The sequence below is a fragment of the Malus domestica genome, chromosome 15 (genome assembly GCF_042453785.1).
Source record: "Malus domestica chromosome 15, GDT2T_hap1".
Lineage (NCBI taxonomy): Eukaryota > Viridiplantae > Streptophyta > Magnoliopsida > Rosales > Rosaceae > Malus > Malus domestica.
The window spans coordinates 6,040,647-6,062,685 of record NC_091675.1 but is presented as its reverse complement, the minus strand read 5'-3'; the positions used below and the strand labels follow the sequence as shown (position 1 = coordinate 6,062,685).

Below are 22,039 nucleotides of genomic sequence, written 5' to 3'. Positions count from 1 at the left end.
GAGTAGTTTGGTGGGCGTACAGAGCAAAATGCAGAGAGTTGCCGTGGGAGAGTGAAAAGTGGGAAGACAAAGAAGGGATAATGCTAGAAATTAAAAACTAAATTATTATTTTATAATAAAAAATAATAATATTTTAATAAAATTGATAAGACAATTTAGTAAAGATGTATTTGGCATATTACTGTGCCCATGCCTATCTGGCATTTTTTTAGTGATGTAATTGCTCTAAAAACGGAGAGTCAGAAATGGCTGCTTTCACTCTCACTCTCACTCTCACTCTCACTCGCTTATCTTCGTCTTCCTTCAATCGAATTAGTCAACGATTGAGCTCCAGAGTACAGACGAACAGCCACCGTCTCCACCAAATGGCTACTTCTTCCTCCCCCGAAGTCAAGCAATCGGAGAAAATCGTAGCTCCTTACGGGTCCTGGAAATCCCCAATCTCCGCCGATGTCGTCTCTGGCGCCTCCAAGAGACTCGGCGGCACGGCCGTCGATTCCCTCGGCCGCCTCATCTGGCTCGAGTCCCGCCCATCTGAATCAGGGTATCCATCTCTCTCTCTCTGTGTCTATATATATGTATATCTTGTATTTTTTCGATTCTTCGTGAATGTATGTATTTAATGAGGAATTATTTGGTGGATGTATAGACGGGCGGTTCTGGTGAGGGAACCGGAGAGGCCGGAGGACGAACCGGTTGATATTACGCCGAAGGACTATGCGGTTCGGACGGTGGCGCAGGAGTACGGCGGCGGTGCATTCAGCGTTTCAGGGGATACAATCGTTTTCTGTAATTACAAGGATCAGCGTCTTTACAAGCAGTCCCTAAGTTCGAAAGGTATGTGATGTTATCAATCTCGTAGCTTTTATATGCTTGTGACTCTAATTCTCGAGAAAAGTTGGTAATAATTGTTTAATTTGAAAAGATGATAACTTGTATTAATATTGGTGTTGTGGTCTTATGGGTGTTGTGTTCTTATGGGTGCCAATTAGATTCTGCTCCTACACCACTCACTCCGGATTATGGCGGGCCGGTAATTAGTTATGCTGATGGCGTGTTTGATGCACGTTTTAATCGTTTTGTCACTGTACGGGAAGGTATGTGAATGTAGTGCATTCTATTTGTATATACATTTTCTTTTCAGTTTTTAACTTATGAGGAATTGTGTATCAATTTTCTCATTTTTGTGTAGATCGTCGTGAAAGCAGCATTAATTCGATAACAACAATTGTAACAGTAGGGCTTGATGGCAAGGAAATTCAGGGTAAGGGTTTATCAAAAACCCATGTCTTGCTTCAGTTTACAGTGCCATAGTTTATGTTAACTGCGAAAAACATTGCGGTATATTTGACAATATTTGACTATTGTGGACACCATTTGACATACAGAACCAGAAGTACTAGTTGGTGGGACGGATTTCTATGCCTTCCCGCGTTTTGATCCGAAAGGTGAACGTCTGGCATGGATTGAATGGTGCCATCCTAATATGCCATGGGATAGGTCTCAACTTTGGGTTGGGTATATATCCGAGAAGGGGTAAGAAAATCTCTTTTCAGGATGCCATTGCCCTTCTTATCATTTCCTTTCCAAAAGTAATCTTTCCAAGATAAATTAGGTCAACGCTGAAGAAACTAATAACCATTGGAAGTTTGATATGTCAGTACACACTCCATGCATATTGAAGTCAGTTTTATTTATGCAGTACTACCATAATACATATAGTCAATATGGAATTATTACCAAACCAAGTGTTATATGCTTCTTTCTCGCAGAGAAGTCTATAAACGAATTTGTGTTGCTGGCTCTGATCCTTCCATTAAGGAGTCCCCAATTGAACCCAAGTGGTCCTCTAAAGGTACCTTTTTTTACTTGCTTGAGTAACAAATTTAAGTAGCTTTTACTAAACAAATGGTCAATCTTTGAATTATTAAACAGCAGAATTTTGGTATCCGCAGTCTTATCAAATTGTCATGCTAACAATAAGATATAATAGACTGAACTAGGTTGACTTCAGGATTCCGCTATGATCGCTATCAAGGAAACGCTAAATGTGCATCCTTTGCAAATAGGGAAATTTCTTTTATCTTTGGAAAGTACTGGTGGGATAAACAATATTGAATGATTATACAGTATCAACTAAGGATCAGATTTTCTTGGCTAGTTCTTGGCTTTTATATGCACAATGGAACACTTAAAGCCATCTACTCTCTTAGAATCTAGCTATTTCTTTTGCTCTTGTTTATTCTGCATAGTGATAATTATGTATTACACGTTCAAATATTTTTATTAATGTTGGCCAAAAACTGTTGAACTTTCAGATGCTGGATGCCATTGCATGTTTTAATTGGTTAGCTTGATGCCATTGCATGTTTTAATTGGTTATACTTGAATTACAGGGGAACTATTTTTTATTACTGACAGAAAAGGTGGGTACTGGAATCTTTATAAATGGGTGAGTTCTGTACTTCAGCATTTCTGTCTTGCTTATTTATTGCAAATGATAAGAACAGTAAACTCCATCTAACATGGTTAAGTTACATCTTGTTTAATTGGACGATGAATTTTTAATTTCTGTTTAATTGGATAACAGTATTTGGTGTCAAAGAAGAGTGCTCAATTTAATTTTTGCTGGACCTGCTGTCTAGTCAGACAACAATTGTTTGGCAGTTGGTATTGATTGGCTTCAATATGATATATTCACTTTTTCTGTATCCACAGGTTGAGTCTAGTAATGAGGTCGTATCAGTTTATTCCTTGGATGCCGAGTTTTCCAAGCCATTATGGGTTTTTGGCATGAATTCTTATGAATTTATCGAGAGCCATGAAAGTAAAAACATAATTGCTTGCAGCTACAGGTAAGAATTATTTTTGATTGTTTTGAGTCTATCTTATTTTGACTTGTAATTTGCAATGATTGCATCAATGCGGTTTAGTCTTGCTTAAGTAATGGATGCTTGCTTGCAGGCAGAAGGGGAGGTCATATCTTGGAATCCTGGATGATGCTCAGGGCTCACTGTCTCTACTTAATACTCCTTTTACAGATATTGATAATATTGTATGCCTAGAAACCTTGTTTTCCCTAAGTTTCAGTGCTGAAGTTGTTAAGTATTCGACCTGATTATAGTTTTTTCTTTGTTAAATTTTCATATTTATCTATGCAGACCTTGGGGATCAATTGCCTGTACATTGAAGGAGCATCAGAAGTTCAACCTTTGGCTGTTGCTAAGGTGTTTGCCATCTTTTATGTCCCGTCCTAAATTACCTTTTTCTCTTGTCAGGCAAAGGCCATTGTTTTGGAAATTGAACCACCTGTGTTTTTGTCTTCAAATAATTTCATTCTCCCTTGCAGGTGACTTTAGATGATCATAGAACGAAAGCAGTTGACTCCAAGATTATTTGGTCTTCCTCACCTGATTGCTTAAAATATCAGTCCTACTTCAGCCTACCCGAATTAATTGAGTTCCCAACAGAAGTTCCTGGTCAAACTGCCTTCGCATACTTTTACCCACCAACAAATCCCAATTACCAAGCTCCTCAGGGTGAAAAGCCTCCACTGTTATTGAAAAGCCACGGTATGTGTGGTTTAAAATTTTCATAGTTATATTTCCTAAGGTAAGGCTAGCCGACATTCACCTCTCCCAGACCCTGTGTAAAGCGGGAGCCTTGTGCACTGGGTGGATGACAAGACATATTTCCTAAGTTTCCTGCATTTGGGCTTTCTTCTGCAAATATAGCTATGTGCTCTCTGAAAGGGTGATTTATTGCTGAGGATATCATGTTATCAATAATTTTGCTACACTAATAAGTAGTAAATTTACAATTAAGCTTTTGTAAGGCCTTTTACTTAGGTGCCCTTTGTAGTCAAAATATATCCATTCTCTTGAATGTCTAGTTGAGCTTCTTGTCAATAGAATTTGTTACATCACTGTATTTCTTTGATTTACAACAGGAGGGCCCACAGCCGAATCACATGGAATCTTAAATTTGAGTATTCAGTATTGGACTAGTCGTGGTTGGGCATTTGTCGATGTTAACTATGGTGGAAGCACTGGTTTGTTCTTAACCTTATGTTTTTCTTATTTCACTTTGGGGGGAATTTTTGCAGTTCATCCTGAGTTTTTGTTATCTCTGATTACACTCAATCTTTCAAACTCTATTACTCTATTTTGTTTTCTTTCTATGTCACATATGTCATATGTGGCTATCAATGGTGTTAGTTTGGCCGTAAAATGAATTGAATTTTAAATTACATTCTACTATATCTAAGACATTGCATTTCAGGTTATGGCAGAGAATATCGGGAACGACTCTTGAACAAATGGGGAATTGTGGATGTAAATGATTGTTGCAGCTGTGCTAGATATCTGGTATCCATTTATCTCCCCTCTTGTAAATGGTGATGTTGATTTTGATGGATCACATATCAAGCTTGGTAATATATACTTTGTTATTTAGGTGGATTCCGGAAAGGTAGATGGGGAACGACTTTGTATTACTGGGGGATCTGCAGGTGGCTATACAACCCTAGCTGCTCTTGCTTTTAGAGATACCTTCAAGGCAGGATCTTCCTTGTATGGTGTGAGTACCTAACTTTATATTCGATTTATTATTAATTTCTCGCCTCTCTCAACTAATCTCTTGTTATCTATTAACTAGAGAACTGAGGGAGGGATTATATTATTGCATTATGTAAGCTTTGTTGTTTTAGATTATTTCAGATTTGGCTTTTGCTTGTTTTCTCTCTTTCTTTTCCGATTTTTTCTCTCTGCTTCCTCTGTTACTACCAAAATCTCTTTTTATACTGCACAGATTCTATAAGAACTAGTTAACTGAATATCTTCTTCTTTTGTATTGATCCCTGAACAGGTAGCCGACTTAAACATGTTGAGGGCAGAAACTCACAAATTTGAGTCTCATTATATTGATAATCTTGTTGGTAAGTCAGAAGATGACATTTGGTGCTTTACGCTGCTCTTCTTGTTTTTATTGATATTGTTTGAAAATGAGCCAATTTTAACCGGTTGCAGGTAGTGAAAAGGATTATCATGATAGGTCACCCATCAACTTTGCTGATAAGTTTTCTTGCCCGATAATCTTATTCCAAGGGTTGGAAGACAAGGTAAGCAGATGTTGCCTTTTTTTTTTTTTTTACCAGTCACGATATAATAAAGCAAGAATTTGTTGATGAGAAAGGAACCGAGGAATTTATCGATAACATGTGGTATGTTTGGGTTTTAGTTATTATCTTAAAGTTTAGTTTTATGAACTACGATTTATTTTGTAGGTTGTAGCCCCAGATCAAGCTCGTAAAATTTATCAGGCTTTGAAGGAAAAGGGTCTGCCTGTTGCTCATGTGGAGTATGAAGGAGAACAACATGGCTTCCGCAAGGTATTTTCTATTCCGTTTTCTATTGTATGTTGTATTAACAAATTCAAATGATTCGAAAGAGTAAATTGATCTTGTACCACTTGTACGCAGGCTGAGAACATTAAGTTCACGCTTGAACAGCAAATGGTTTTCTTTGCTCGTTTAGTTGGAAACTTCAAGGTTGCGGATGAGATTAATCCTATTAAAATTGACAACTTCGACTAGAATTCAACCCGAAAGTGGCGCCTCAAGGTGGAATTTTTTGAGTCTTGTGTTTTCATGCGAAGGAATTGGTTTACAGGTTTGCTTTTTCTGAAGAGACTTCTGTGCCATCTGAGGAGTGGAAAACAATTATCTAGTTTTACTAAGAACGTGGATAAATAACAACTTTGAGACGGAGCTTGAAATACTGACGCAAATGGGAATGGCTACATCTTCTTTGGTTTTCTTAAACCCTATGTGAACTTTGTGTTGATATACTCATGTATCCTCGGTTGTATATCTTTGTGTGTTTATTTTTCTCTCGATAGACGTATCTTGAAAGGACACACTTATGTTCTTCGATATTTTATACATAGAAGTTTCTATTCGCTAAATTTTTGATCCGGGATCCAATGATTTGAGTTATTGTGCATATAAGATCGTATGAGCATAAATAAAACTCTTGATGTACAAAGACCATAAAATGATTTTTTACTTGGGCCAAGTTTCCTGGACATGGGACAAAGTGTCTGTTGGTTAAAATGCGACCGGTTCCTTGCATCAAGTTCATATTCTACCGTAAATTAGGACATGTCAATAGTGTTTTGGTTCAATAACGCAATGCTATGTTACGTTGCAACATCAATTAGACTCGTTTACTATACTTCATGTACAAAACCAAAAAAAGATGGAACAACGTAGCGGTGATAGAGGTGGCGACTGTCAGAAAAGGAGTGAGCTGGTACGAGTCAAATGGCCTTCTTCCTCAGTCCTCTTCCTCATCTGCAAGCGTTCATCTCTGCATGTCGGTTTCACTTGAATTCTCAACTTCAACGTATCAGTCGTAAACCACTCAGGAGTCCTAACCCAACTAAAACGCATAGCTTCAAGACTATGACCACTTATTCCTTCGAATCTATGAAAATGGAGAAAATCAGAGCTCCTTATGGGTCCTGGAAACCCCCCATCACCGCCGAGTTGTCTCCGGCGCCTCCAAGCTACTCGGTAGCACTGCTGTTGATTCTTTCGGCCACCTCTTCTGGCTCGAGTCACGCCCCCATGCTCTGTATCTATATCTATCCAACCATCTATCGTTTCATCCTCCCCCTTGCTAAACGGTAGTGGTGAATTTGGTACAACACCCATCAAGCCAAGGTAATATATATTGTGCCATTTTCTATTCCTCGTCATATGCTTTTTGAAGGAAGTTGAGGTTCCACCACACAACGGGGTGACGTGGAGCCCGTATGGCAGTTTGGCTTCACACGTGAGACAACTTGCTCTGATACCAAGAAGGAAGTTGAGGTTCCACCATAAAACCAATTGGTAATATGAGGAGTAGCCCAACCTCTTATAAGCCAATGCAAAGTCTCTACTTCCATCAATATGAGACTCATTCTCAACACTTTTCGTCCTACTTTCACCATGTAATTACTGGGGATGAAAATTTTGACAGAGATGAGATAAAATAATAAAAATTGAGTTTGGAAAATACAATTTTATTTTGCAGTCTGTACCCCCAGCACAAGCTCGTAACATTTACCATGCTTTGCTCTTGTGGAGTATGAAGGAGAACAACACGGTTTCCGTAAGGTAATTTCTATGTTCTGTACTCACAAAATTTATATGATATATATGTAATGCTATTGATCTGATATTATATGCAGGCTGAGGCTGAGAGCACTAAGTTCACGCTGGAACAACAAATGATCGTCTTTTCACGTTTAGTCGGACGCTTCAAGGTTGCAGAAGAGATTACCCCAACCAGAATTGATAACTTGGATTAAGCATTTATTAAAAGAGGTGCCTATGGGCCCTTTTGTAATATGTATGAGGTAATATGTCTGCAGATTTTGTTTCGTTATTTGGTTTCCATGCAATCTGGATGAGAAAAATTTGCTAGATTTAAAAAAACTTGTGGATCTTTTACTGATGACAAATTTAAATGAATTTTAATCTATTTGGAGCATTTATGGATTACAGTTTTTCATGTTGCGTGAAGTATTTATCATTTATGTTGTCTGTATTACATTGTCGAAAACCTTACTTGGAGCTTGGCGGATCCAATCAAGGTTTTTTACTTTAGATTAGGGAAATTGTCATTTGGAGACTAATATATCATATGCATATACGGTTCCAAAACCGTAGAGCGAAAACTTATATGATTTGTTTAAGCTTCGACATCCCACCTTAATACTGCAATTCACATTTCTAACGTCTAGAAGTTGACTGTACCTTTTGCCTACCGCCCGTTATATTCTACAATTTTAAAATCATGTCGGACAAGGATAATGGACTTGTCTAGTAGTTCGTCTCTATCTATCTGGAGTAAACAATGATTCTAGCAGTTGCATCCATGTTTACAAACATAGATCCACTGCAAGCATTTACAAGGTCATAGAATATTATTGTGAAGGCCTTAAGAAACTTCTAAATTACCTATAGATATTTGTTAACTTTCTTTTTAACAATTAAGGACAGAGTCCAAACTTTCTCTAACAATTTCAAGTGGTAAGTTTGCAAATGATCATGTATGAATAGTTGGGTTATTTTAATGAGTTGTCTCATTGGTTATAGAGATTAGTTTGATACAAGTTTTTAAGGATTTTAAAGTTATTTAGGGGTCTATATGTTGCACTATGAGATTTTTTTATTGTTCTACGGGGATTCTGATACTTGAATTTTTTTTAAGTGTCAAATTTTTAGTCAAAAAATACCAAACTTAAGATTTAACAATTAAAATGACGTCTAAAATCATATAATTTTTTATCGAACTCTTTTTAATCACTTCCTTAAAAAACAAGAACATATGACGTATTGACTTCTAGATGGCTGAATTAGGATAATCAAATATGAGGTCTATCTGACAAAACTGAGTTTGGATGGGTCTATGTCAAACCGTGTTGTATGTCTGATACAATGTCCTTTTCTTTTATGGCATCACCAAATATTCTTGTGGTCAGTATTCTGATATTTTTCCTTCTTTGTTTTTTTTTGGTCAAATGGATTGGGTGTAGGGTCTTGGAATTATTGCAGGGAGTCATCAAGTGTGCACAATAAAGATGTTAGTTCTTCTCTAAAATGGAATTGTAAATTCTCACTGAAGTCAGGTGCAGCCTGCTTATGAACTCTTAGCTTGTTGCTTCCCTTAGGTTTTCTGAAATCATACTTTCTTATAAGGTAAAGTGTTCATATTCGATTTCCTTAAAGTGCCAGGGGTTTTGTAGTTAAAGTGGTTAAGAACAATTAATCCTACTTTTGAAGTTAGATACAATAAGATTGAATTTTGATCTGAATTCGGATCGAATCCGATATAATTAACAAGACTTCTAATCCAGTAATCCAAATACGGTTTGAATTTGATAATCTTCGAATATGGAGTAAGGCTGATTTATCGTAATAACGAACAAAAGTTTTTTTTTTGTCAAACACAAACAAAAGTTATGGTGCAAATTAATAAATACCAGTTAGAGGATGGCAAAAATCTCATACTCTCTAAATAGGCTTTGAGAGGGAAGCTAAAAACAGCGGACAATTATGGGATTAGATAATCTATGCTTCTTCCAGCATGTAAATATTTTTCCAAACTACTAACTTTGAGATAAAACAAAGAAATTAAGAATTGTATATATACGAAGTAATGGGGCAATCATTTCTTGATTTTTCACTGCACACCACCAATTACACTCCTCTCATGTATGAATTCTACATTGGTAATTAACAAAAATAACAAATTTAATTACAACAAAAAAGAGAGAAAAAAAAAACATGAAATTTTCTTAAGAATAAATCAATCATCAATTGGGCAATTGGGGATATTCATTTTCTTGAAAGAGACCCAAAGCCGTTGGCAAGGGCACTGACGGCGGGATTGAAGGCCAATCTACCCAAAAGGCCCTGCTTGTAAGGCAAGAAGGTTTTCTTCTTCATATCATTAGACGCTGCTTTGTTCACAGTGTAATGCAACTCGTGAGCTGAAACTGGCGGCCCTTTTCTCCTTGAGCTCGAAACCGAGGCCGGGCTGTCTATTGACCTGAAGCTGGAGTTCTTCATGTCTTCATTTTTTCTGAACAAAGTTGAGTACTTCCTGAACGGATCTTTATCTGTGGCTCTTCCCTCCGATGCGCTTCGAAACAACAAAAAGTCCTTCAGTTTCCATTTTCTTGAAGCCTTAGAAACTATGCAGGATGTAAACATAGCTGTAGGAGCTAACTGCTTGTTGTTTTGTTGTGGCTGCTGTTGCTTCTGTTGATTTTGTTTTTCTTCTTCTACCCATTGGTACTCCGAAACCCTCAAAGGTGACACCGATCTCGTCGCTCTTCTGCCTGAAATGGAGGATGACAAGGCTGCTGGAGCTCTCTCTCTACCTCTTTGTTGTTGTTGATCGCTTCTTCTCTCGCTTCTTCTTGTGTTGTTGTCCATTTGGGTCGGGGACGATAACCCAAATGGATATTCTTTACCCTTTTTCCGTCTAGGCGAAAGAACCTTACGGAAAATGGATGGAGTAGGTGGAGGCTTATTAAAGGGTCTTATGATGCCGCCATCGAAAAGCTCTTCAGCTGAGAGGGAAGTTCTTTGTACCTCTTCACCAACATCAAAAGCAAAGTCATCGAATCCAAAGTCCTCCTCACGTTTATGTGATTTCGGTGATCTTGGGGTGGCTGCTTGAGATGCTGTCTCGTCATCTTTCCAGTTACTCGTGTTGGAAAACTCCTCAAAATCCCTATAAAACTCGGACATCCGAGTTGGGCTTGTTGGTGCACTCATGTAGAAGTCCCCAAACCGCCGTGGTGTCGAAGGTGCAGTCACGGACGGCGAGGATCGAGCGCTGTTAAAGTCGAAATCCATGTCTGCTCTACTTGGTATCAGCACCTCCATTGATATGATCCAATCTGTAGTTTGCTTTGCTTGTTGTGTTGGGAGAGTTTGGTTTTTGAGAGGGACTGAAAAATGAAAGACAAAGGTGAATAATATATATAAAGGAGTACAAGTAGAAGAAGGAACATTGAAATGAGAATAAAAGGTAGAGATTGTTGACCAATGACCATCACAGTAAGACTTGAATTAGATTAATCTGGGGCCGCCTTTTAATACTTTGTGGCTAAACATGGTTTATTTTCTATTACTTTTTTTTTTTGGTAATGTTTATTTTCTATTATTACTTGTGCTATAAATCACTAAAACATCATATGCCAAAGTCTCATCATTCCTTTTTTTTTTTTTTTTTTTTTTACCGTAAGAATTTTCCTTAACATTAATGGATAGCAATATTACTTAAAAGTAAACGCGGATGTTAATCTCTATCGTTCATTATTATATGTAATTGGTAACTCGTATTTTTGATATCCATAAAATTTCCTTTATATGATGGTGAGGTTAATTTATATTAAAGTAAAACTCATGGCGCAATGAATGGCATCACTCATTTCACCTGTGTTTCTTTGCCTCCAAGTTTAATTGGTTTGACCACAATGCATGCGGTCAACGTAGTCGATTGCTTTCACCTGAGATGTGGGATTAATTATAACCATAAGTTTGGTACGTGTTTATAAAGCCCAACCAAATGATATGAAGAAAATATGACAGGTTAGTATAATACGTCTTAATCATGGGAAACATAACTAGGGTTGCTTGAGAAATATGGTAGAACACGTAACTTGGCTCTTTTTATTTTATTTTATATGCTATTGGGTTTCCCATTGAAGATGACGAAGAAGTAAAATTTAAGGAAAACTAAAGTTAATTATACAGATTAATTGGCATGATGATTGTTACGGCAATATAGTGGATGTATTGTAAATTAATTCATCCATATATTTGTTTTGTTTGTAAATTCAATTAATTCAATTGATTAGAGAATGTTTTGTACCTTTATACTTAAGTTCAAATTTCTCTCAATTTATAAAGTACCGCCTTGTCAAAAATTATATTCTTTTTGTTCGATTTTGATGCCCATCTACCTGAAAGATTAGCTGAATTGATTAAAGATTTTGTTTGATGGCTTTATAAACGTGACTAAAATCGCTCTTATTAAATCTCACTTCTAGAAATATTTGAAGCCTCATCAATTTTCTTGAGCCATGTAAGGGTGTGCTTATAATTCAACATCTAATAAGACTCCGATGTTGTTGGGTGCAGCTATATATCTTGCCTTGGGGCCCAAATATATCTAAATGGTGACAAAATGTTGTACAGCTGACAAATTTAGCCGAATCTCAAGCTGTACATAAGCCCCTATTGTTGAATTTTTGATGCAGAAAAACAAATTTGGTAGGGAAACCTTATCACCTTTTACACCTATCCAAATTTACCTCCAACAATTTTTGCTCCTCTCCATAATTTTCTTCAGTAACTTTTTCTTATTGTAAATTAAGGAGAAATACTTCTATAGCACCAAGATATTGTCTTCGTGAAATTTTTTATTATTGTAAATGACATTTGTAAGTCTTTTCACATAATGACGAAGTATTGTGTCATATGTGTATTGCCTGCGATACAAAGAGTGAGTTATTCTTTTTTCAATTCATGTGTCACTGGATGTTGCATGCAGTGCTGTCCACATTATAACTTGGTACAACAAATACATGTGGCCTTTGGTGAGGAACAAAAGATGCAAAAGCGCATGGCGGGGTTAGGGTCTTAGAAAGAGATGTAAAGTAGTGGTTGGGCAATGCAGCCGGCCTAGTTAGTCTTAAGGCTGCATGAATAATGCTTTCGATTTGTGGGTGCACGTTTGTGCCCATCCATATATTATTTTGATACATAACAAGCATTTGCCGTCCAATATGCGCTCCCCCTTGTATAAACTTTAATACCTAATTTAGTTGGATTTTTGTGCTTATTTGTGAATGGTATAAACAAATGTTCTTTATTATTTGTATATAAGTAAGTAGATCTTTGCTGATAAAGATATATGTAGACGAATTCTTAAAGAGTAATGTTCTTTTGCTATACTTATATTTTAAACGGATTTTTATCATAAATAATCTCTGAGATTGATCAAACTCATCATTTTGGTCCTTCACTTTCTAAATCAATCAATGTCATCACTGACATTCACTACCGCACGCCAATTTGGTCCTTACGTTAAGATTCCATCAACTATTCTATTAGTTTGTATATGGGACCCATAAATCCAATGAAATGGTTACACATGGATTACACAAAATAAGGATTTTTATCGTAAATGGTCCCTAACATTGATCTAACACCTCATTTTGGTCTTTGAGTTTCAAAAAAATCGATAAATTTGGTCCCTAATTTTCAATACCGCACATCAATTTAATCCTTCCGTTAAAGTTTCGTCAATATTTTTTGTCCCACTAATCCAATCATATGGCACCACGTGGATTAACTACAATAAACTATTTTTTAAGATTTAAAACTAAAAGTAAAATAAGAAACTAAAAACCAAAACTAAAAGAAAAAAAGGTCATCGTCGTCTTCATCAGGGTATGCTCAAAAAGAAAAGGAAGGCACCATGACACCACTAAAGTAATTGACCTCCTGAACTCACTCCTCATTCTCTCTAGTTGGTTATAATCCTATCAAATTTGAATTGAATTTGGATTACATTTTATCGAATTTAGATTGATTTTTTTTTTCCAATTGGGGTTGATGGATTTGAGAAAAATGTTAGCAGGGCATACTCGTCTGTTGGTTCACTCTTAAATAAAATAGTTTATTACAGTTAATTCACGTGGAGCCATATGATTAGATTATGGGACCACATCATAACACAAACAAAAAATATTGATGAAATTTTAACGGAATGACTAAATTGATGTGCAATAGTGAAAGTCAGGGATCAAATTTATCGATTTTTGAAACTTAGGGACCAAAATGAGGCGTTGGATCAATGTCAGGGACCATTTGTGATAAAAATCCTTATTTTGTGTAATCATGTGTCACCATTTCATTAGATTTGTGGGTCCCACATACAAACTAACAAAATAGTTAACGAAATCTTAACGGAATGACCAAATTGATGTGGGGTAGTGAATGTAAGGGACCACATTGATTGATTTTGAAAGTGAGGGACCAAAATGATGAGTTTGATCAATCTCAGGGACTATTTGTGATAAAAACCCCAACAACATATATTTTTATCTTATCAATTTGTGAATTTGAAATTCGCAAGTGTTGCCCTCAAGTGAGGAGCTATACTATGGTAGGGTGTTTCTTAAAAAATACTCGTAAGTAAATTTGTTTGATACAATTAAAAATTAGAATATGCTAACAATTATATTAACAAACTACAAAGATTATTTATTAATAGAATATCGGCTAGCAATTGAAGGCTACATTTTGACTGATTTGTATCTAATGAATAACCAAACACCCTATTTATAGAGCTAACCCTAATTCCTACTAGGCAAGTAAGTGAAACCCTAATCTTAATAAGCAAGGGAACCAAAATTTAAGCCCACAAGAAAACTCATAAAATACCGAACTACGCTTATCCATGTCAAACTTATGGTGGTACACACCATGAATTTGCCAACATGAAATGTTGATTGCCGATGTTGATGTTGATGGAGATGTCGATGGAGATTTCTGGATGCCGAAGCCATGAACATTCCATATGCATGTAGATTCAGAAGTTGTTGGGGTGTATGAAAAGAAGGCATATGAATGCTCATCATCTCTAAATGAACGAGATTTTCGTATTTCACCATCAATGAAAAAAATAGAACCGATCACAAATTTTCAATGCCAGTGGAAACTTCAAACAAACAAAACAAAAAAAATCCAATCTATCCCCATTTATACAACATCACTTAAGTTGTGATCAGTCCAAACACTCGAGTAATCGTTGTGGTCAAGCAACAAAAACTTTTGCCTGAGCCTTTAAAGCAACATGCGGCCCAACAACTTTTCACTGTCAACCATCCCAAATTCGTTGATAATCTCGGATCAGGATCCTCTCTTGAGCTTAGGAGGCTGAGCCTCTTGAGCAAATCACACGGCCCGTTGGATTAAAATCCAACGGCTACAATTATTATAACTTTTAGAGGAATACCTGTTTGTAGCCGTTGGATTTTGATCTAACGGCCCGTGTGATTTGCTCAGGAGGCTCAACCTCCTAAGCTCAGGAACGGATCCTAATTAGATAATCTCGCATAGATTCAAAATAAAGTCAATAAGTTGCTCAACCGTTTAAGTATCTGAATTTTCGTGGACAGTTATATGCTCATGGAACCATGCGAGTAGCAAATAACCTTCTTCAATTTTAGAGGTACGTATATATTTGAAAATTCCGTCTTAGTTGCATAAAACAAATGCCAAATGGGATTAATAAAAAAGAAAAGACCATCTAGAAGTGAAGACAGCTCATGGAGTTGAATCGTTGTCTGACAAAAGTAATATCAAAATGTGCATGACATGCACATCTATACCCTAAAAATTTAATTCAAAACAAGGCATCGTATTCGTACGTGCGTATGCAAATTAAAACAAAATTCTTAACTCATGACAAGGTACAAATTGACACACAACCCATAAGATAAACATGCCCCGGCCCTTCAAGGTTCATGTATGTACAAGAAGCTAGCTAACTTCGAACAAAATAATAAATAAAAATTTAACAAGAACTAGAAGCTCCTGTGTTTGTAGCCTACATGGTGCTCATTAACAACTCTTCGCTTTGGTTTGTTCTTTCTAATATTATTTTTAAACAAGCGATATCGAGAAAGAAGATAGTTTGACATATGACCTCGAGTACAAGGGTTAACACTTTTATCTCTTAACCACTTGTTGCAAATAGTGGCTTTGATTTAAGCAAGCTAATTATACATTGAATTAATGAAAATGATAATCACACACTTTTTTCTTTCATAATACACTCTCATGTAATTGTGCACCTTATTTGATTTATTCAATTTGATAATTGTGCATGCGATAACCTTTGGCTTGTTGTGGAGCGAGGTTAGTGCCTCTCACTCTTCAATAAGAGAGTATTATCCACAAATTAATAAATAAAATAAACTAATAGAGATGATTAGTTGGGTTCATATTAATTCATTAGGTCAACTTGCCTTTTCAAATAATAAACCATTTGGCAAGCATCTTTAATACTAAACAACAGCCTCTCTCGCAACTCCCATGCATGAAATTGTTTTTTGTTTTCATGTGTTCATTTTGGTGTATGAAACGTGCTGAATATCATTGCATTCGTCTTCGGTTTCAGTTCCCTATCGTTAATATAAATCATGAAAATGTCAACCCTAAAAAATTTGTGGTTAGGAATTGGGATTATCTAATCTAGGTTCAGCCAGCCCAGGTTCTAAATTATGTCTTCTCCAAGCCTCTTGAGTTGGTGATCACCGATTGGTGCTGCTGCTGCCATGCATCCTATTGCTAGCCCCCATTATTGGTTCACCTCTACTGCTTTTGGTATTGTGTGATTCGGCTTCATAAACTGGTTATATGTTCAGTCGAGAAATGTTAGCTACAAATTACGATCTGAGAAATATGCAAATCTAACTGATTGAAGGTCACAAAACAAAGTTTATATTAAACTAAACATGGTAAATACCAAAAATATATATGACATTATTTGAGAATTTCTTATATATTCATTAATCTCCAAAGTGGAGTATATATATGAGTTACAATTGTATTACATATGTACTTCACCAATGTGGGACAATAAACTACTATTTACACTTTAACTAATATATAACTCGCAACACTCCCCCTCAAGTTGGTGCAAAGATGTCACACATGCCCAACTTGTCAAGCGAGTTGGAAAACCCACTATTAGACATAGCCTTGGTAAGAACATCAGCAAGTTGATCTTCAGATCTCACAAACGGAAGCATAATAATTCCAGCATCCAATTTTTCCTTAATGAAATGTCGATCAATCTCCATATGTTTTGTTCGATCATGTTGCACTGGATTATGAGCAATCTCAATAGTAGTTTTGTTATCACAATGAAGTTTCATAGCACCCTTGGGTTTAAACCCAAGATCTTTCAACAATTTTTCCAACCACAACAACTCACATACACCATGAGACATACCATGAAACTCAGCTTCTGCACTTGACCTAGTCACCACTTTTTGTTTCTTGCTTCTCCAAGTAACTAAATTACCACCCACAAACGTAAAGTATCCAGATGTAGATCGCCGATCAGTGATAAAACCTGCCCAATCTGCATTTGTATACCATTCGACATTCAAATGACCATTCTTGGAGAAAACCAAGCCTCTGCCAGGAGCCATATTCAAGTACCTCAAAATACGGGTTACTGCATCCATATGAGCTTCACTAGGTGAGTGCATAAACTGACTTACCAAACTAACTGCATAAGCAATGTCAGGGCGAGTGCGAGTACGAGACAAATAAATTAATCTCCCCACAAGCCTCTGATTCCGTTCCTTATAAGTAGGAACTTGATTTGGAAATAAGCCCAGACGATGATTCTGCTCAATCAGAGTATCAACAGATTTGCAATCTAACATACCTGTTTCAGCTAACAAATCAAGAACATACTTCCGTTGAGACTGAAAAATACCATGCTTGGATCGTGCAATCTTGATTCCAAGAAAATACTTCAATTCACCCAATTCTTTCATCTCAAATTCAGTAGCTAGGTACTTTTGAAAGCGTTGTATCTCATTCTGATAATCACCAGTCACTATCATGTCATCAACATAAATAATCAATGCAATTAGCTTACCATTTTGTCGCTTTAGAAACAAAGTATGATCTGAATGACTCTGGATATACCCAAACTTCTTCATTGAACTTGTAAACCTCCTAAACCATGCTCTAGGAGATTGTTTCAAACCATACAAAGCCTTTCGTAACCTGCATACAACACATTTTCCAGGAAATGTTCCAATACCAGGTGGGAGATCCATATAAACTTCCTCCTTAAGATCATCATGAAGGAAAGCATTCTTAACATCAAACTGCAACAGAGGCCAATCCTGGTTTGCTGCTAAGAACAGAAGAATACGCACATTATTAAGTTTGGCAACAGGAGCAAAAGTTTCCTGATAAAATCCACCCCATAGGTTTGAGTATAACCCTTAGCAACTAATCTGGCTTTATATCGGTCAATAGAACCATCTGCTTTGTGCTTAATAGTAAACACACATTTACATCCAACGGCTTTCTTCTTGTTTGGTAAAGGAACCAAATCCCAAGTAGAATTCTTTTCCAAAGCTTCCATCTCAACTTTCATGGCATTAACCCACATAGGGTCAGACAAAGCATCTTGCAATTTTGTTGGAATTAATACACTAGATAGCTGACATATGTAAGATGCATACGGTTTGGACAAACGATGAGTAGACACATAATTGTTGATATGATATTTGGTTTTGACATGCATATCAGACTCATATTTTACCTTAGGTTTTCCACGATTAGCTCGTGGAGGCAATTGATAAGTAGAAGAATCGTCAAAATTTACCTCATGTATGCCACCATCTTGTACCAAACTATTAGAAGAATCATCACTGGACAAATCATCATCAGTCAACTCGTTAGACATATCAGCAACAGGCAGCCGATCATTAGAAGGTAATTCGTCTGACATACTAACAGGCAACTCGCTGGGCACATCTAATTTGTCGTCAGTAGAAATAGTTCCGGGAATGATAGGTGACCGATCACTATCTGTAGCCAACTGATCAGTATCACGCAACATAATAGGTTATGTTTCCAACTCTTCCTGTAACACATCATCCATACCATCTCTTTGAATCTGCACTTCACTCTCCCTCTTCCCTTGAAGTGGAGAGTCGGAAGAGGGCTTCACAAAATACGAAACTTCCTCATGGAATGTGACATCCATGGTAATATAAGTTTTTTGAGTCGGAGGATGATAATACTTATAACCTTTTTTATTGTTAGCATACCTAATAAAGACACATCGGATAGCATATGCATCAAGTTTACTCTGCTGATAAGAGTAGACATGCACATACGCAATACATCCAAACACTTTTGGAGGAAGCTTTGATACAGAAACAAGATAAACATGTTTTTTGTAGCACATCAAGCGGTGTCTGAAAATCAAGAACTCTACTTGGAACACAATTGATCAAATACACAGCAGCTAAAACAGCATGACCTAAATACATTTATCCAACATCAATGAGCGAGCAACCTCCATTATTTGACGATTCTTCTGTTCGGACACACCATTTTGTTGGGGTGTAAACGGAGTAGTCGTTTGGTGAATAATACCACGATCACGAAAAAAACATGCCAAAGTGTGATTCACATATTCTCCTCCGTTATCAGACCTGAAGACCTTAACCTTGGTCTAAAACTGAGTAGACACCATTGTACAAAATTCTTGAAGAAGTAACGGAACATCACTTTTATTCTTCATCAAGAACACCCAAGTTAACTGAGTACAATCATTAATAAAAGTAACAAACCAACGGAATCCATTAGAAGTAACTTTCGCCAGACCCCACACATCAGAATGTATCAAATCAAATGACAAAGTAGCTTTAGAATCACTTACGGGAAAGAAGGCACGATGACTCTTAGCCATGACACATTTTTCACACTTGAACTCTGAATCACTAGAAGTGTGAAACAAAGAAGGAAATAGATGCTTCATATGACTGAATGATGGATGTCCCAATTGTCGATGCTACAACCAAATTTGATGTCTGTCATCCACTTTAGCACTTAAAACTTGATGATTATTTGAACCGGAAACAACAGTATTCTCTATAGTCAAGTTGTACAAACTCCCTACTCTTTTACCACGACCAATTATTTTCTGAGTTTGAATGTCTTGAAAATAGCAATACGTAGGGTAGAAGTGAGCAGAACAATATAAGGTATCAAGAAGTTTTACTACCGACAAAAGATTGCACTTAACATCAGGAACAAATAAAGCATGGACCAGTGATAAGGTTGGAGTCAGAGAGATAGTGCATTCACCCTTCACAGGGGAAGGTGCTTCATTTGCACTAGTAATATACGGATCACGAACATAATCACATAACTCATCAAACACTTTAGGGTCACTAGTCACATGATCAATGGCCCTAGTATCAATTATCAATTTATTTGTTCCACCAAGATGCATAACAACACTATGATTATATTGAGCCATTGAATAAAATCACGAACAATAAAGGCACAAAAGATATGCAGCGGAATGAAAACAATTTACCAGAACACTGTAGCAATCACTGTTCACGATACTGTAGCAATATGTCCACAAAGCAGATCACTGTTCAGGGCATTGTAGCAAACGATGTACTGTAGCGCGACACTATTCATTTTTTTTTCAACGAAGGAAATCACGAAAAATGTGGACACAAATTAAAGCACACAGATCATCAAAAGCGAACTGCTTTAATGCCATATTAAACTAAATATGGTAAATATCAAAAATATATATGACAATATTTGGGAATTTCTTATATATTCATTAATCTCCAAAGTGAAGTATATATAGGAGTTACAATTGGTATTACATATATACTTCACCAATGTGGAGTAATAAACTACTATTTATACTTTAACTAATATATAACTCGCAACAATTTAGCGTTGGAACAGTGAAAGAAACCCTAGCTAGAGATAAAAAGAAGTCGCTCACCAGTTACACCCTTGCCGCTAACCCATGACTTGACTTTCCTCTAAGACTACATCTCAAGTTTCCATTTGATCTGTTTGGGGTATTGTGGGGCGCTATTTTTGGACGTGGTGGTGAATGATGATTTCTACTTCGATGGCAGTGTATGTGTCAAGAGGCATCGCAACTAAGAGCAAACATTGCTCCAAATTACGGGTTAAATCTTCAAGACAAATCCCATAACATTGCAATTGACAGAAATGACATAATTCTCATCTAGAACGTTCAGACTAATCACTAGAGAAGGTTTACCAATATTTAGCAAAATGTTTGCTCGTGTTTGCGATGTCTCTTGCAATTGGGTTGAATAATCATTTTTTCCCTCCTTCAAATTGTGTTGCTTGAGCATTACAATTTTTTCGATTCAAAATAATATTATATTTATAGGATATGTTATCCACACATCTTTTTTATTTTTTACACCTTTCTAATTTTCGGCAGTCGAATCGGATGAATTGAAGAAGATCAACGGACATAAATTAATAAAATGTGTGTGAGAAGTAAAAAGAGGTGTATAGATAGCACATCCCTACATCTATATCTTTTCTTATAAAAAAAATATCACAAAAACAAAAAAAATTACACAAATATCAAACTGTAATTTATGAGTTTAACTTCATCGATTAGAAGGAAAATTAAGAAATCCAAAACCATTCAGCTCCAATTTTCTTCCAAGTCATTGCAGCTGTTCCTCTTCATGTTCACTCAGTGAATGAAGGACCCATAAATGATAAATATGTACCTAAAAAAATGGACTTTAAACACAGTTGTCTTCAATAGCAGTTGGAAGATGCACAGTCCAAATGTCTTTCGAAAAGATATTGGTGCAGTTAGGGGTGGGTTCGGTACGGTTACCGTACCAAAACCCTTATACCAATTACCGTACCAAACTTTCGGTTTGGTAAAATCTATTACCATTACCGTACCAAACTTTCGGTATACCGAAGTTATGTATTGCCAAAAATTTGGTTGGCATGGTATGGCAATGGTAATTGCCATTTTGTTTTGGGACAAAATATGTTTTTGTTTTTTTAACCCAATTCAAGGGCAAAACTTTTTTTTTTTGTACCTTTATCTCATACATTATAGATTAAATTCATCTATTATTCATCATTCACAATTCACAAACATAATAATTCAAATGAAGCATCAAGATTCATCATGAAAATTAAGCTTACAATCCAAATAGAAGTTACGAACCAAAACAAATAGAAGTTAACAATCCAAATAGAAATTAAAGTTTCAAACCAAATGAAAATTGGAAGTAAACTTCAAAAAGGAGAATTCATTGATCAGTTATTCAAGCTTAAGATGTCGAAGCTTTTGGAGGAGGCATTGAACTTGTAGAAGATTGAGTTTGTGTCAAGCCTACAATACAAACAAAGAAAACATATTAATTAGTAGCAAGAGTTGAAAACCATTTAATAACAAATTTACTAAAAAACTTAAAGCATATCTTTCTTGTTTTCTCTTCTTCTATTTCCTTGTAAAATTGAAGCATATTTTCCGTTGCTCATTGTAGAAGTTTACTTCACCTGCCCTAAGCCAACCACTAGTACACACTAGTGCCTCCATTATTTTAGGAGTCAAGGATACCCTAAAAGGGTTCACAACCCTCCTCCCTAGACTAAATGCATTTTCACTAGCAACAGTAGAAGTGGGGGTTACAAAGATATTTTGGCTATTTGTGAAAGAATTAGAAACTCTTTTGTGTTTGATTTCCACAATTTTAAGAGATCAAAGTCACCAACAACAATGCTAATATAAGTAGGGTTTTATTTTCAAATTATTGGAATATTATAAATATGTGTTATATAATTATGTATTATATAAATTATAAATTATAA

At 36.2% G+C, this 22,039-nt stretch overlaps 3 protein-coding genes across 3 annotated transcripts; 1 reads left to right on the top strand and 2 right to left on the bottom strand.

Annotated features, from left to right (window-relative positions):
• The first annotated feature begins 194 nt into the window (after positions 1–194).
• LOC103455998 (dipeptidyl-peptidase 5-like) lies at positions 195–5,964 on the top strand. The gene is made up of 18 exons (XM_008395619.4): positions 195–544; positions 650–837; positions 993–1,097; positions 1,193–1,264; positions 1,389–1,536; positions 1,773–1,855; positions 2,397–2,452; positions 2,719–2,855; positions 2,965–3,055; positions 3,162–3,227; positions 3,350–3,572; positions 3,950–4,051; positions 4,282–4,367; positions 4,456–4,578; positions 4,867–4,936; positions 5,028–5,119; positions 5,285–5,389; positions 5,480–5,964. Exons 1-18 carry the CDS (start codon positions 246–248, stop codon positions 5,591–5,593), a joined length of 2,160 nt encoding a protein of 719 aa, XP_008393841.2. The 5' UTR covers positions 195–245; the 3' UTR covers positions 5,594–5,964.
• A 3,424-nt stretch (positions 5,965–9,388) lies between these two features.
• Positions 9,389–10,417, bottom strand: LOC114821286 (uncharacterized). Its single transcript, XM_029093309.2, has one exon. It carries the CDS (start codon positions 10,415–10,417, stop codon positions 9,389–9,391), a length of 1,029 nt encoding a protein of 342 aa, XP_028949142.2.
• A 6,241-nt stretch (positions 10,418–16,658) lies between these two features.
• LOC139191652 (uncharacterized) lies at positions 16,659–19,664 on the bottom strand. The gene is made up of 7 exons (XM_070812637.1): positions 19,201–19,664; positions 18,973–19,122; positions 18,297–18,444; positions 17,934–18,212; positions 17,492–17,574; positions 16,870–17,386; positions 16,659–16,727 (listed from the first exon to the last, which is right to left on the bottom strand). Exons 1-7 carry the CDS (start codon positions 19,662–19,664, stop codon positions 16,659–16,661), a joined length of 1,710 nt encoding a protein of 569 aa, XP_070668738.1.
• Between the last annotated feature and the right edge of the window lie 2,375 nt (positions 19,665–22,039).

Coding starts and splice junctions, on each gene's coding strand:
- LOC103455998 (XM_008395619.4), top strand. CDS start 246: ATGGCTGCTTTCACTCTCACTCTCACTCTCACTCTCACTCGCTTATCT. Junction 545..649: donor TCCCGCCCATCTGAATCAGG/GTATCCATCTCT, acceptor GTGGATGTATAG/ACGGGCGGTTCTGGTGAGGG. Junction 4,937..5,027: donor TTATATTGATAATCTTGTTG/GTAAGTCAGAAG, acceptor AACCGGTTGCAG/GTAGTGAAAAGGATTATCAT.
- LOC114821286 (XM_029093309.2), bottom strand. CDS start 10,417: ATGGATTTCGACTTTAACAGCGCTCGATCCTCGCCGTCCGTGACTGCA.
- LOC139191652 (XM_070812637.1), bottom strand. CDS start 19,664: ATGGCTCAATATAATCATAGTGTTGTTATGCATCTTGGTGGAACAAAT. Junction 18,213..18,296: donor AAGGGAAGAGGGAGAGTGAA/GTGCAGATTCAA, acceptor GATACTGATCAG/TTGGCTACAGATAGTGATCG. Junction 17,575..17,933: donor CTAATCGTGGAAAACCTAAG/GTAAAATATGAG, acceptor GGATTTTATCAG/GAAACTTTTGCTCCTGTTGC.